This window comes from Muscardinus avellanarius (assembly GCF_963383645.1).
Source record: "Muscardinus avellanarius genome assembly, chromosome: 1".
NCBI classification, from domain to species: domain Eukaryota; kingdom Metazoa; phylum Chordata; class Mammalia; order Rodentia; family Gliridae; genus Muscardinus; species Muscardinus avellanarius.
The window spans coordinates 105,305,471-105,318,806 of record NC_137786.1 but is presented as its reverse complement, the minus strand read 5'-3'; the positions used below and the strand labels follow the sequence as shown (position 1 = coordinate 105,318,806).

General features: G+C 46.0%; 1 protein-coding gene across 3 annotated transcripts in view; it reads right to left on the bottom strand.

Moving 5' to 3' along the window:
• Positions 1–329: 329 nt before the first annotated feature.
• Positions 330–13,336, bottom strand: part of ARHGAP26 (Rho GTPase activating protein 26) — a gene marked incomplete at both ends in the record, with an annotated part of 441,415 nt that continues 428,408 nt past the window's right edge. For all 3 annotated transcript variants that reach the window (XM_080697772.1, XM_080697773.1, XM_080697774.1), the window contains 2 exons: positions 330–418; positions 8,741–8,832. In XM_080697772.1, the coding sequence (XP_080553898.1) occupies positions 330–418; positions 8,741–8,832 (181 nt within the window). The remainder of the gene's footprint in view (positions 419–8,740; positions 8,833–13,336) is intronic.

Below are 13,336 nucleotides of genomic sequence, written 5' to 3'. Positions count from 1 at the left end.
TCCTCTTTCAGAAGGTGGAAGGTTTGAGTGACTGTTGAAAAGAAATCAGCACTTTCTACAGAGAACTCATGAGAAAATGGCCTTGTAAACCTTTCTCTGTTATCAAAATCAAATGGCCTCCTCTGCTGATTGAATTCTGCTGCCCCGTTGTCAGCTGAGATGATCATGGAGGTGGGTGACATGAGTTCCCAGAAGCATTCATGTTGACAGGTAGCAGCAGAGTTGGTCTCCTACATTTCTCAGTGGCAATGAGAAATGGTCTACCACACCGGAATCAGCAGTTGTCATGGATACCATGGAAAGCTCAGCGATTCTGCTGGGGCCCATGGTTAGAGGAACTCCACGTAGTTCTCAGGGATGAGGCCAGTCTTTCCGTTCAGAGTCCCCTCCAACCAGCCAGGCTCCTGAGATGGATGAACTACACATAAAGGAGAGGAAGAGAATGGAAGAAATTAATTAGAGCGAGCGAGCAGGTGGACGTGTGTGGTGTGTGTGAAATGAAACATTGGGAACGAGTGCCATCACTTGCAATGTTAAATAATTCTAGACTTGTTTAGGCCAGAGGTTCTTAGCCTTCTGTGGGATATAAGCCGTTCTAAACCTTTTCCACAAGAAGGGAAATAGTGAAAGACTTTCTGTAGTGCTTGGTTTAAACTATAAGTGAAATTTATACTTTTTAGGTTAGATAAACAGTTGTGCTGCTCCATCCATATGTTTGTCCGTCCGTCCGTCTGTCCGTCCATCCATATGTTTGTCCGTCCGTCCATCCATCCATCCATCCATCCACCCAAATGTCTCTCTATCCCTCCATGTTCCCACCATCTACTCAGTAACAACTCTATACCAAGGGGAGTTCCCAAAAGGACTTCTAAATGCTAGTTTTTACTGATATCTAGCTTTTAATTATGCCTTTTACTTTCAAATCCTTAGCCTCTGCTTCTAATTTCCTTGCAAGTCCCCTGTTTTCTTCTTTTCCATTTTTTACTGCCTTTCAGTGCCCTCCTCCTGTTCCATCCATACTGTTTCTTATTTTTCCTGAATTTTCCCTCTTCCTCCATACTTGTCTGAAAGCAGTCCCCTTTCTCCTTCTAGTTTAACAAAGTTACTGCCCTTTTGATTTCAGTTCCATTTCTGTGACATCATAATCCATCTCTATGGAAACCACTGAGATATTTCAAAGATTACAGAAAAATCCAGCTGAGCCTGCAAAGTAGTCAACAGCAGGAAAACAGAAAGAAGGGACTGTGTGGCAAGGAAGTTCGTGCTTGTGAACTAGGGACTCTCAGGTTCTCTGGGGGTGCAGCAGGACATTTACTCTTAATGTATTAGGAAAACTCCAATTATTCGAGATTGTTTAGAGAGAATGAATTTTTCCCTGCTCCCTTCCTGGGCTAATTAGGTAACTTCCTGAGCTTGTTTTAGAAAAGCATTTCCACCCAACACTACTATATAATTCTAGTTTCGGTTTGCAGGGAAAGGAAGCAAATGGGAACGGAGCAAAAGGCCAGGCGTGAGGGTCAGAGAAGATCACCGTCAAACCCGTCTACCCTCAAATGCTGCCTAGGGAAAACACAACGTCAAACATCTGTTGGCCTCCAAAATCTTGCACAATTTCTTATCACTAGGCTTCAAGAATAAAGCTGAAGTAACACTGGTATCACGTCGGCCCATACAAGGAAGACGTGCATGGAAAAACACACACAACTGAAAAGCAAACCAGGCCTGGCCAGCTACCAAAGCTCTCCCAGGCTGCCCTGAGAGCACACCCAAACGCCCCTGCGCTCTGTCCATCCACCCAGTGGAGGCTGCCGAGATCACTTCTGTGTCTGCCCCTGTAAAATGGTGACAAATCCCCTCTCCCCTTTAGTAGCTTTTTATGCAGACAAAAGGAGCCAGCGTGGCTAACCTGGCACTGCTTGACCAGTCGTGTGGACTAGCTCACCAGACTCCCTCCTAATAAGACCTGGGGAAAGCTGGGCGCAGTGTGGTGCGCCTGCAACCCCAGTATGAGAGGCTAAGGCAGGACTGCAGCTTTAAGGCCAGCCTCAGCAACTTAGAAAGATCCTGCTTCAAAAAAAATAAGAAATCAGATGCTTTCCCTAATATGTGAGAGTTAGGGAGAAAAGAGGAGCAAACAAGATAACCTAAAGGAAGAGAAAGGAGGGGGAAGAGAAAAATCTCTAAAGCACACAATGTACTTAAACATATCAAAGTCAATCACTAAGCCGAGCAAGGAAGGGAGGGACGGGGAGGGAATGGGGTGGTATTTGGGTAGGGGTTAAATCAGCGATGAGTACATGTTTATACACACAAGTTTTTTACCCCAATAAGTTGTATGAATATAATGCACAAATAAAAAAAATAAATTAAAAAAAATAAGGAATGAATGAAAAAAAAATAAAAAAAAATAAAATAGGGCTGGGGGTGAAGCCAGATATAGAATGCCCCTGGGTTCAATCCCTAGTACCACACGCATACACATACCCGGGAGAAAGTCTGATCTCTGCACCCACCAGAATTTCAAGAAAACCTGAGCTCCTCGGAACCAAAAAGAAACAATTCAAGGCCATTCTCCAAAACAAATGACCCCATCCAACCAAATGAAACAAAGCAAAACAAAACAGACCTCTCCTGCCTTAAAACATCGCTCCTAACTGAGTTGCTACTCCATCTGACAGAGTTTACCTCTTTCAGACAATTTTCTCTTCCTGGCCAGCTGTTCAAACAGTGCAGGTACTGAGATAGTAACCTCTACAAACACTGCACGTGGAATTTGCATACCAAGGGAAGACTCGGGAGGGGAGGGGACAAGGGAGGCCCTTTTACCTGGAGGCCAAGACCAGGTCCCAAGGGATGGCAGGAAAAGCACCTCTGGGTCCGTCTGCTGACTCTCTGCAGTCTTCAAGCCAGGGTTTATGAGAGTGCCAGGCCACCTGCATCATCACCTGAGCTTTTATTAAGACTGCAGATTCCTGCCCCCTCCCCAAGTCAGTTCAAGAGGAGCCTCTGCGAGTGGGGCCCACAAACCTTTATTTTAACTGGTTCACACAATTTAAGAGCTGTGATTTTCCTGTGCCACAGTGCCTGTGTGATAAAGGTGGCAATAAGAATGAAAACACAAGTTCTCATTAACTGATGGAAGAAGGAGGTTGTCCCAGATATTCCCTTCTTCCTGTTGTCTATTTCCAGTCCTCACACTTTTAGGATCAGCTGAAGCGCCATCTCCTTCACAAACAGCATCATGGAATCACTTCTACCTGCTTCTACCCGCCTCCCTGTCCTAGAAAGCTCATATACATACCACATAGTATTCTTGGGTCCTTTTTATATGCTGCTCAAATGTGAAACTTTGCTCCTCTTTCAAGTTTTTTAATGCATTTTTGGTTTTATATTATGCATTTGGCATTACAGCACTTCCTGGATCAACAACCTTCAACAATTCCTCTCTGCCTCATAAATCATGATATATATAATCTAACATATAGAAATGCTGATTGTCAAACTACCTTGTGCCCAGAATTTCAGACATATTGATTTGTTGGGTCCTCCTCAACATCCTTATCATTACTATTTGACAAATGAGAAAGAAAGGCTCAGAGGGGTAAATCAATTTATATGGTCATAATGATAGAACCAGAATTTGAACCCAACTTGTCTGATTCCACAGACCAAGGCTTTCCCCAGCATACAGCATACCCTTCTGTTCAACCAGTGTGTGTTCTCTGAAGCTAAGAATGATGACACAGATGTGAGCACACGGTAAGTGGCAAACGCTTTGCTAAGAAGCACTTCACCTGCAGCACCTCCCTTCATCTTCAGAGTGACTATGAAGAAAACTCTGCTATTATCCTCATCTGACTGATGACAAACCGAGGCTCAGAAATGTGAGGCAGATTGCCCAAAATTACTTGGCCAGTAGATAACAGAGGCACGTCTGACCACATACAGGACATTGGACCCCAGAGGCTGTGGTCCTAACCACTACTACTTTTGCTTAGCCCAATGCACCGATCATAGGAAATGTTCAGCAAGTGTTTGGTAGGCCGAATCACGCTAATGTCCAACAGTCTGAATTGCACCAGTGTCCAATGTGCAATGCAAACACGCCAGGTGTCACAGGCCCTACGGTGTGGGGCAGCCTGGTGTCATTTCCTAACTGCTGTCTTCAAATTTCTCAAGAAGGGCTCGATAGTAAATGTGTCTCTCTATTCAACTCTCGCCATCGTAGTGCCATCGATTATTGTAGTGCCACTGATAATATGATAACAAAAAGGAACATTGTTCCAATGAAGAGAAAATATTTACAAAAATAATTACAAAAACAGGCAGCAGGCTGGATGTGACCAGGAGGTCACAGTTTGCCAACATTGTTTCAGAACTTAATGGCGACCTGTGGGACCTCTGTGTGTCAAGGGACGGCAAGAGGAGTCCGAGAGGCAGGAGCTGGGCTTTGGAGGGCCTTGTAAATAATTCTCAGGGAGGCAGGAGGCCTTCACAGTACTGTAAGCAAATGAATGACAGAATGTGACTTCTGATTTTTCAGAACCACTGGCTGCAGTGTAGAGAGTGTGTTAAGAAGGCAGGAGTAAAAGTACAGGGCCTGGTAGGCAGCAGCTGGAAATGCCCAGTGAGACATGAGGGGCCTGGGCTTGGGTGTGGCAGAGGAGATAGTGAAGGAGACTGGGTGATTCTCAGAGGTGCTCGCCCGGGACCCTACTTCCTGGGAAGCATGGTGGCTTCCTGGTGAGGATGCCGTCCATCAGGAGAAGAAAGTGAGACAGTCCTGGGCTGTGACCTGTCAACGGCAATAAAGGGATCTGGCTCACCTCAAATCTTGATAAAAGTATCCCAAGAACCCAATTTTAGTGACTGCTGCGTGAAATTTCCAGGTATCACTATTCACATTGCTTCCAGATGACTAATATTCTTGAGAACATGAGTATTTCTCTTTCCAGTTACTGACTGAGGTGCTGTGGGTGAAGTGGGCAGTTTCCTAGTAGACTCTCAAAGCTGACACTGGAGTTATTTCCGAGTATTGCACATCAAACCCTCGCTGCACAAAGTCCAAGTGCTGACTAGCCAGCTGCTCGAGTCACAGTTCAGGTCCTAGAGTCCAAAACTGAGAGTAATCCTTCTGAAACAACACACTTTCTCCTCCACACGCCCCTCCCTCTTGCTCCTCCTTATTCCTGAAGAAGAAAATGCACAAAATACAGCACACACAGGAGTGTGCCAGCAGTCTAAACCTGTCATTAGGAAACTTTCTTCTGCCTGGCGTGACAGCCAAGAGCATCCAAGTTAAGTAGCTCTTACGTAATACCTCCAGCACTTAACTAACTGAACATGGAAAAAGAGCCCTTGCCTAACATGCCACTAGTGTTTTCTCCTGTAATGCCTGATTCCTTCTATAGAGATGAACAGAGGGGGACACGGGTAGATGTGGCATTTTCCTCTAGAAATAGGGCCTACGACAGTATTAGCAGCCAAACCAATGTAAAAAGCAGATGAGCATTTATTTCATCATCTTCCACTGCAGCTCAGGTAACACCAAAAGGTGTTTTCTTTCAGGTTTAATTTGGCCCTGCTCTTTAGGGAATTTGAAAGATCACTTGTATTGCTGGTTAAAACAAATGAGTATTGGTGAACTCTGCCATTACTCCCAGAGATCACAGGAAGGCCTGGGGGAGGCCTCTCGCTCCTGCAGCCCAACCTCATTCCTGCTCTCATTTGCCATGCAGGACGCATGATGAGTAGTGAAAGTTGTGGGGTGGGAGTAGCCATAGAACTTGCTAGGCAGAGCACCCTGCTGGGGAGGGAAGGAGTTGGCAGTTAAAAAATCTTGTATCATTTCTTGTCTTTTTGTCATTGTTGTTAATTAAATTACTTCAAAAAGGAGACATAAAAGTGAAAGGCAGGAATGTGAAATGGTGCAAACTTTTTGTAACACAGTCGGGCACTTCCTCAAACAGTGAAACAGAGTTGATGTATGACCCGGGAGTTCAGCCTCAGGTATACCCCAAGACAACCAAAAACACGTGTCCTCAAAAAGCCTGTGCATGAATGTGCACGGCAGTACTATTCCTAACAACCCAAAGAGCGAACAAGCAACATGTCTTATAACTGGTAAATGTTTAAATAAAATGTGGTCTATCCATACAATGGAATCTTATTCAGTCATAAAAATAATTGAAGTTCTTATCCATGCTACATGGGTCAAGCCTGAAAACCTCATACAAAGTCAGTTACAAAGACCACATACTGTATACTTCTATTTGTGAACTATCCAGAGCTAACAAATCTGTAGGCATAAAAAAATAGATGAATGGTTCCCTTGGACCATTGGTGGAGGAGGGTCTGGGGTAAATGGGGCTTGACTGCTAAAGGGTATGGGGATTTATTTTCTGGGGAGGGTAAAAAAAATACCCTGGAGTCAGATAGTGATGATAGTTGCACAACTCTGAATATGCGTTGTAAATAGGTAAACTACATGGTATGTGGATATTTTATAAAACTGTTTAAAAATTGAGGAAGGCTGCACTCAATAAAAGGGGTCACAAATAAGACATGTGGGCATATACGTACCTTTTGATAGTTTAAACCAATCCCATCAACGCTGTGTGGTGAGAGCAAGTAGCTGATAGGATCAATACAGTCGTTTGCCTGTATGAGCAAGCAGTTCATTGGATCTCAATTACCTGAGCTTCTTGGGGACAGAAACATAGGCCCTGGATTCACCTCTAGATGTAAAGCTCTCTCACATCCTGCTCATGGTGAGCAGAAGCCCCACTCTTGCTGAAAGCAGGGCATGCTGCCTATTCTGGGTTGTCTGTTGCAACAAGTTGTCATGTTGTAAGTAGCTGTGACTCCCCCACCTGGGTCTCTATAGGGGACACTCACCAGTGATGGGGTTTTGCAAGCCTTCAGCAGACTTGCACCTGCCAGTCTGCCAGGCCTGAGAGCACCAGCTGCTGACAGCAGAGGTGCTGGACCGGTTGGTTGTCCATGCACTCTCATTTGCAAAGTACCAGGTGAGAGTGAGCAGAGCAGAGGTTTAAGGGCAGAGCCTTGCAGTCTGAGAATGGTAAAGAAGGATGCAGGCTGAGCAGCCACAGGCAGTTCCTGGCTCACTCCTGCTCCTGCTAGCCTAGAGATGAGTGTGACCCGTGGACCTTCCACGCTCTGGGTGTGTTTCCTACTCTGCCTCCCATGCCTGGTTAATCTCTCTGCTATGCAGAGGGCAGGGGTTTGTCACACAGGGTGGATGAAGTCAAGGGCTGGTCCCCAAGAGTTCATCTCATCTCAGGCTTGGAATGTGAGGCTCTTCTAGATACAGCCAGGACCCAGGGAGTCAAGGTATGGCACCCGCTGTAGCCAGAAGCCAGGCTCGGACCGTGTTAGCTGAAAAGGAAACTTTGTTCTTGAGAGCTATGGGAGTTGCAGGATCTTTTCCTAAGATGGAAAGGATGATGATCCTCACAACACTTATATATTAAATGCTTATTTTGTGTTAAATACTGCTATGGTTTTGATCTTGAATGACCTCTAATACCTTTGCTACAGGCTGAGTCCCCAGCTGGTGGCACTGTTGGGAGGCGGGGGAAACATTAGGAGGTGGAGCCTGGCTGCAGGAAGGAGATGGGGGACATGGCTCTGAAGGGTTTATTTCTCCCGGGCTCCTTCCCCTCTCTTTCTGCTTTCTGGCTGCCATGCCTTCTGCTGTGATGTGCTACCTGGTGGACTGAACCCGTGAGCCAAAATTCATCTTTCCTCTTTATGCTGTTTTTTCTCAGTTACTATGTCATAGTGACAGAAAGCTCACACAAGTACCATTTTAAACACGTGATGTGTACAATCTCGATTTCCTCTCACAATGCCCTCTGAGGTAGGCAGTGTTATCTATGACAAAATGAGAAAACTGGGGCATAAAGAGGTGAAGCCACTGCCTGAGGTCACAAGAGCAAGTGGTCAAGCTGGGCCTTATAGCGTGGCCTGGCTCTCAAGGCCAGCCCCTCTGGGCCATGTGGTCACCTTGCTGCCGGGTATTGCTGGCTCTCAGTCAGGAAGGAGGAGGCGGGGTCTAGATCAGACCTTGGGGTTGGTCAACGCAAGCAAGCTTATCCATTCCTGGACCTGTTCCCCCGCAACCCCCAGCCATCTGTGGTCAGCGAGGCAGCCAGAGAAATGTCTCAGTCTACCCTGAGCTTTTGACAAGTGCAGCCCACCCCTGTTCTCCACCCCCTTGTTCTTACTGTCTGTCGCCCCCAGATGTTTTGTGTGTATGCGATGCAGGAGGTTGAGCCCAGTGATGGCTCTACCACTGAGCTGTACCCTTAGCCCTTTGAGATTTCATTTTGAGACAGGGTCTTGCTAAGTTGCTCAGGCTGGCCTCAAACGCTCGATCCTTTTCCTCAGCCTCCCGAGTGGCTGATCTATCGCAACTCAGCTTAGCTCCTAGACTCTTGAAGGTTCGGCCAGGTCCTGGGTTGAGTCCTCTGCAGACACCATCTCATTTAAGGCTCACCACACTTCAATGAGTTGATTACACTTGTGTCTGCTCTCAATCACGCCTCCAGAAGTCTTGTTGCTATTCTCGTATTTTGGGGAAAGATACACAAACAAACACATGGACACTGTCTTCTGGACTTATCCACTGTACTGAGATTTTCCCTAGGCAGGAACCTGCAAAATGCCAGTTATGTATGTGCTTCCCCCCACATTTTTGCAAGCAGATGAAACTCACCGTTATCAAAGACCACGCCTGCCGCAAACGAGAGCTCTGAGTCGTGTTCTGCTTTGCAGGCATACAAGGCCTTTGCCTTCCGGAACGGTGTGCTGTGTGGAAACGGGAGTTTACTTAACCTTTTTTTTCTTTTTAAATCAACCCTCAGAAAACCCTAGATGTTTTATCTCTTCTTCCCTTTCCCTGGAGGCCACCTAGTCCTCCTCAAGGGACGAGCCTGACAAGGCGGCCAGATGGCAAAACATGAGGTGGGACAGTTGCAAAGGCCACAAGAGAAAAACAAGAAATGCTTAGAGAAAAGGCACAAGCTCAAGAAACCACATGTGGTGAGGGGTCTCCCTGTGCTGCATTAAAGCTTTACCTGGGAGTTACGGAGCTGTGTGGGGGAGGACAGGCTGGGCCCCATTTCTGGAGCAGGAGTGAGGGCGTATTGGAGGCGGGGTGGGAAGGGACTTCTACTCCACTCTGGAGAACGTGCCCAACATTTCTGAAAATTGGCAGCGCTCAGTGAGTCAAGAAGGAGAAATTCCAGCAAGGCCAGGTCTCGGCTCCAGGCCCTAGCTGGCATTACTTCCCCCAGATGTTCCTGATTTTCACTAGTTTGGACCTTGCTGGTGGGGCAGGATTCCAGAGCTGGAACTCCCAGCCCTGGGGTAGGGCAGGGGACGGAGCAGGTGTGTGTGGGCATTACACACTCATGTGCTTGTTCACCGTGTGGGGAGCAGGAAGAGGAGAGAGGGGCCACGGTGCTTTTCTGTTGTTCTTCTTGTGTCCAGTAAGTGTTGATAACCATTCTCCCTGGGCATCAGAAACATTAATCATTTAAACACTGCAGATGTCTGATCTATTGACTTACAGATACACACCCAGGCATCAGGATTTAAAAAGAAAAATACTTGGTGGGTGTCACTCTCCCAGTGATTGTAATATGCAGCTAGGGATGAGAACCATGGTTCTGGGGCAGAGGGAGGTTGGCAAACTTTTCCTGCAAAGGGCCAGGCAGTAATCCTTTCAGTTTTGTGGGCCTTATGGTCTCTTGCATCTACTCAGTGCTGTACTGCGGCAGGAGAGCAGACACAGACAGCATGTTAATAAATCAGTGTGGATGTGTTCCAATAAAACTTTATTTGTAAATACAGACAAGCCGCTGGATTTAACCATCACAAGCCAGGCCATGAGGTGCTCTCCTGTGTTCTAGAGAGTAGTTTCTAAGGGCTGGAAAATCCTATTATCTTCTATCAATTTTGGCTTTGATTTCCACCTAGTTCCAAACAGACTATAGACTGCTCAAGGGTCAGAGTGACATTTAGTTGTCAAAAGTTGACTCTTCACCAGCAATGGTGGTACACACTTGTAGTCCCAGTTCTTGGGAGGCTGAGACAGGAGAATCACAGGTTTGAAGATAGCCTCAGAGCTAGACTTGCAGAGTGAGATCTCAGCAACCAAGTGTGAGACTCTGTTTACAAACAAAAATTAAAAAAAGAAAGCGGGGCGTGGTGGCTTATGCTTGTAACCCCAGCATTTGGGAGGCTGAAACAGGAGGATTGCAGTTGAAAAAGCCTCAGACACTTAGGGAGGCCCTCTGCAACTCAGTGAGATCCTGTTTCAATATAAAGAATAAAAAGTAGGGGTGGGCGTATAACTCGGAGGTAGAATGCCCCGGGTTCCATCCTCAGTACTGCAATAAATAAATAAATAATAAATAATAAATAAATAAATAAATAAATAAGGAAAAAAAAAAGGCTGGGTATAGCTTGGAGGTAGAATTTCCCTGGACTCAATCCCAGTACTACCAAAAAAAAAAGGTGTTGCCTCTACTTGCCACAATTGATCCTTCTTCCAAGTCATGTGAAGAAGAACACTGAAGGGCTCAGGGGCAGTAAAATGAAATAAAATAGAGCAAAGAGGTCCTCCAGGTTAGAAAACTATTCAAGAGATATATGTTATTTGTTTTATCTCCACCTGACTGATGGAGAGCCTCAAGGATCTGGGCGCTAAAGCCCCGGTGTGCACTGATTTCTAGTTGCTGAGTGAGACTTGGCTGAGGAAGGGTCTGGTCTCAGGAAAGGCCATTCTGAGTTAGATGGGGCAGGGTATCTTGGATTATTCTGAAACTGTTACTTCTTGGCATTACCAAGCGCAGCTTCGTTCTCGGAAAGAAGAGCCATTGAGGACTAGAAACCTGAACGGGGCAGAAACATCCAAACCTTCCGGTTCTGATTCCATGAAAAGTGAAGGGAAAATCACTTAGGGAGTCTGTTGTACAGTAGGGCGATTGGAGTGAATGATTATCCAGGCTTTGTTGCCAGGGCAACCAGAGGTTTCTGCTGTTTTCTCTGTTTTTCTAATAGCCACGGGATAGTGGCCAGGTGGGAGAAAATAGGGAAAGTGGAAGGAAACCAAATGGGGCCCCTGGGGGTGAAGAAGGGGCCCTTCTAGATTAAACACTCCCTGCCTGCTTAGGATTGAAGAGTCAAGTTCGGGACAAAGGGCACATCTTGTGATCTAACGAACCCAATCTGTGTGTTGGTTGGCAGGGATTGAATATTCAAGTGTGCGACTTTCCAGAGGGAAACAAAAGTATTTTTTTGAGGGGGTGGGGAGCAGAAAGGAGGAGTCACCTGGCTGTGAAAAGTGCTAAAACTGCCAAAAACCATACTGCGGGGCAAGTGGAGCTTGTCATGACACCAAAGGCAGAGGAGAATCCAGGCCACGGAGCCTTGAGAGGTCTCAGGGACGGGCCTTGAGCGGAGCTACTGGCTCTTGAGGGGAGGGCCGAGCAGGTGGGTAAAGTGCAGAGAGATGCAAAGGCAAGCTTCCTTTGGCTGGGTTCTGTAGGGGTTACTTATTAACCTCATTAAATGAAGATAATGGGACAAAACAGGGACAAACCCGGGAAACCAGCTGGGGTGCCTGGCTGCAGGGCAGAAAGCACAGGGAATTAGCCTTCAAAAGAAGTAACTTTTTTATTTATTTATTTTTTTTAGAAGGGATGGAACCCTTCTACCTCCGGGCTATACTACCAGACCTATTTTATATTTTTATTTGGAAACAGGATCTCTTAAGCCAGCGAGGCTGACTTTGAACCTGCAGGATCCTCCTGTCTCCGCCTCCCAAGCAAGGGGATTACAAGCGTGCGCCACCACGCCTGGCCAAAAGGAGTTACTTTTTACTAATACTAGGTTTTTGAAATTAAATAATGAAATGACAAGAAAATAGTATATTAAAAATAAACACAAAGACCAGAAAAAGGCCTTGTTCTTCTTTCAAGTGAGTAGGTGACTGAGTTTTTGGGAGGGGCTTTCCCCCTGAGACCTCTCCTCACTCACTTAAGATGGGAAAAAATTGGAGGGAAGAAAGAAGAGATGCTTTTATTTCTTATAGTTTTGGTGGCACTGGGGATAGAACCTAGGGCCTTGTGAATGCTAAGCAAGTGCTCTATCACTGAGCCACATCCCCAGCCCTAGAGGGGGTGCTTTTAAGAGGAATCATTTCTGTTCCCTAGAAGACGGGTTGCTAGATAAAATGTAAGAAATTTGGTTAGCCGGGCGTGGTGGCACATGCTTGTAATCCCCGCGCTTGGGAGGCAGAGACAGGAGGATCGCGCAGGTTCAAGCCAGCCGCGCGCGCTGGCTTATGAGACCCTGTTTCCAAATAAAAAAGTATAAAAAATAGGTCTGGGAGTGTAGCCCGGAGGTAGAAGGGCTTCCAGGAACCCCTGTACCACAAAAAAAAAAAAAAAAAGAAATTTGGTTAAATTTAAATTTCAGGTAAATAATGGACACTTGTGTGTGTGTGTGTGTGTGTGTGTGTGTGTATGTGTGTGTGTGTGTGTTACTGAGGGTGGAACCCAGGTGCTTTTCTACCTCTGGGCTATACTCCCAGACCTATTTTATACTTTATTTGGAAACAGGGTCTCAGTAAGTTGCTGAGAGCCTCACTAAGTAGCTGAGGCTGGCTTCGAACCTGTGTGATCCTCCTGTCTCAGCCTCCCAAGCACGGGGATTATAAGCAGAATTATAAGCGTGCACCACCACGCCAGGCATAATGGATACTTTTTACCACATATGTATACCCCAAAGATTTCACAGGACATACATACAGTAAAAAAATTGTTTTTCTGTAATTCAAATCTGAATATGCTATATTTTTATATTATTTGCTAAATCTGGCAACCCTATTCAGAGGACAGTCCTGTGTGTGTGTGTGTGTGTGTGTGTGTGTGTGTGTATGTGTGTATATGTGTGTATGTGTATGTATATGTGTGTATGTGTGTGTATGTGTGTGTATGTTTGTGTGTGTATGTGAGAGTGACTGGGGATGGAACCCAGAGGCATCCTACCTCTGAGCTATACATATACCCCTATTTTATTTTTTGTTTTTGAAACAAGGTCTTTCTAGGTTCCTGAAAGTCTCACTAAATTGCTGGAGCTGATCCTCCTGCCTCAGTCTCCCAACTGGAGGATTACAGGCGTGCACCATCACACCTAGCTAGTCTTATCTTTTTAAAAGTGTGGGGCTGGGATGTAGCTCAGAGGCAAAACTCCTGCTTTGCAGGTGTGGTGGGTGTGGTGCTCTGGGTTCGATCCCTGGTTC